Source organism: Gavialis gangeticus, unplaced genomic scaffold, assembly GCF_001723915.1.
Source record: "Gavialis gangeticus isolate Ggan-Ray unplaced genomic scaffold, GavGan_comp1, whole genome shotgun sequence".
Taxonomy (NCBI): Eukaryota; Metazoa; Chordata; order Crocodylia; family Gavialidae; genus Gavialis; species Gavialis gangeticus.
Window position 1 is genome coordinate 57,167,805 of NW_017729004.1, and position 2,592 is coordinate 57,170,396.

General features: G+C 57.0%; 1 protein-coding gene across 1 annotated transcript in view; it reads right to left on the reverse strand.

The window, feature by feature from the left end:
* The window catches only part of BET1 (Bet1 golgi vesicular membrane trafficking protein), a 6,900-nt gene extending 6,649 nt beyond the window's left edge, over positions 1-251 (reverse strand). The window contains exon 1 of the mRNA XM_019508434.1: positions 121-251. Within this exon, the coding sequence (XP_019363979.1) occupies positions 121-139 (19 nt within the window). The 5' untranslated portion in view covers positions 140-251. The remainder of the gene's footprint in view (positions 1-120) is intronic.
* Positions 252-2,592: the final 2,341 nt, after the last annotated feature.

A 2,592-nucleotide genomic window follows, 5' to 3' on the forward strand; every position in this document is an offset into this window, starting at 1 on the left:
CCGGGGCCCAGCATGCGCCCAGCCTGCCCCCTCCCCCGCCCCGGGGAGCGCTCTCCGCGGGGGCAACAGAGTCACAGTGAGGCCGCCCCTCCCCCCACCAGGACCCCTGCCCCCGCTCACCCAGGCCAGCGCGCCTCATCCCTGCGCTCCGGCCGCGGGAACGGCCCCAGCTCCTGCCCACGGTCCCCGCACCAAAGGCCGCCTCTTCTCCCGCGCCCCGGAGCGCCACGACAGCACCCGACGGCCGCGCAGTCTGCTGGGCAAAGCCGGTGCGGGGCCCACTGGGAAGTGTAGTCCCGCTGCAGCCGCCATCTTGGCTGCGCCGAGCCCGGGCGGGGCGGGGCTATCTGGGTGCCCCGCGGCCTGCTGTCGCTGTGGCAGCGGCCCTGGGTGGCACCTTTACCTCTCTTTGCCCTCCCCTGCGTCCTCTATCCCGGGCGGGCCCGGTCCCTGGTGTGCCTTGGTAGCTGCTTTGTATGCCATCTCGTCTTTGACAGGTGCGATGCAGAGGCCTTCCCCAGCCCCTGGGCGGCGTGACCCGCCCGTGCCCCCCCGCCACTGCTCCCCGGGCACCTGCCCCACATCTAGTGAACCTGATTTCCCTGGACGGTGGTGCTGAGTGCCAGGAAGGTGCGTTTGCAGGGGCAGGGGGCCAAGACACTTGGGCAGGGGAGAGGCCCAGACAGCCAGGGGACATGGGGGCATTCGTAGGCAAGATGTAGTTGTGGGATTTGTCGCCAGGCTCCAAGAGGGCCTAGATAGGTCCCTGGGTGATAGATCTGTTGGGGGCTATTGGACCAGTGGGCTGGAGCTGTTTGTTCCGGCCTCTGAATGCTGACAGCGGATGCCAAGGAGGATATTGAAGAGAGGCCAGATCACTTTAGGCGTATCAGGTTCCTTGCTCTCGCTTTCTAGCACCCAGCTTAACTAGAGGGACCATTGATCCGGCCGGGTATGGCACCTCTTACCTTCTTGTGATGCCTCACAGCAAGACCTGCAGTATCTGAAGTAGGCAGGGGGTTATGAAAGCACGCGCCTCTACTAACCAGCGTCTAAGCTACCACCTGCTTTGCCTTCTGCCTAGCTTCAGACGAACAAAGCTAATCACCACTCAAGTCAGTGGATGTGGCCTTCGGGGTATGTCTGCAGCTGGCCTTCTCACAGCTCCATCAGCCCAGTCCATCTGGGACGTTCTTCCAGCGATCAGAGGCTGCAAGAATTTACCAGAATGCATGAACGATGCGTGCCCCCGGGGGGGGCACAGTGACCCCCCCCACAGGCGGCAGCTGTAGGGGCAGGGAGGTGGTGAACAGGGAGATCCCATAGGTGGCCGTGGTTGGGGGGGCATGCACCGATCAGTGGTCAGCGACCACCTGCAGATGCCATCGGTGGTGATCAGCAACCACCCCAGACACCATCGGCAGTGTTGGTATTGACGGAGAGGGGTGGTGAGCAGCAACCGCCTGGGCCATCCCTGGCGGGGCAAATTGGGGCAACTGCCCTGGGCCCCGCACTTTGGGGGGCCCGGCAGAGCAGGGCAGAGCAGCAGCAGCATGGAGCTGGGCAGAGTGGCGTGGCTCCACATCCAGCCGCTCGTGCCACCACTGCTGATGGTGGCAGCGGCTTCTTTGGGTCCAGGATCAGAGCAGGGGCACGGCCCTGCATGGGCTGATTTGCCCCAGGGCCTGCACCCTGCTTGGGTCACCTCTGGCAATTGCCCACAGGCAGCACTGGCAGCACTTCTGTCAGGGGGTGCACTGCCAATCTCAGGGGGTGCACGTGCTCCCGTGCGCACCCCCAACACGTTACCAATGCCAGAATGTGACCTCATCACTTCAACATCCCTAGAAACCTTAAGGAGCTTGTGATATTCTGAAGAAGACTGAACTTTTGTTAATTTTACAAGGTTAAACAAACTGAGTCATTAGTGTTGCAAAGGAGATGATAATTCCCAGAAACAAGTCAGTGGGTGCTGACTCTGCTGCAGTTTGAGATCATTGCTCCTAATCCTATCCCTTATGACCTCAGGGAATAGTCTATCTCCATCCTCTTCATAATGACCATTTAAGTATTTGAAGACTCAGTGTTCTCTTTTCCAGAGTAAGTAATCACCATTTTTTCAGCCTTTCCTTGTATGTCCTGCTCCTCAGGCCCCTAATAATTTTTGCCACTCTGGACTCTTTCCAGTCTATCCACATCCTTCTTGAAGTGCGGGGCCCAAAACTAGACACTGTACTGCAGGTGAGGCCTCACCAGTGCTGGATAGAGCGAAAGAATCACTTCCCTTGATTTACAAGAGATTCTCCTGTGAATACAATCCAGTATGCTGTTGGCTTTTTTTGCAACAAGCACACTGTTGCCTCATATTCAGTTTATGTTTTCAAAATAACAGGCTCCTATACTTGAAAACTGAATTTTTAATCTTGTGTTTTAAACTTTAAGAACCGATGACTTCATATTTTAGCAGATATGAAAGTTCTTGGCCTTGATGCTGTGAACAAGTTTTAGGAGGCTATCAGCACCTTCTCATTCCAATTACTAGAAAGGAAGTAGGAATTCTAAAATGTTTTTTCTTTTGTAACATTGGGTCAT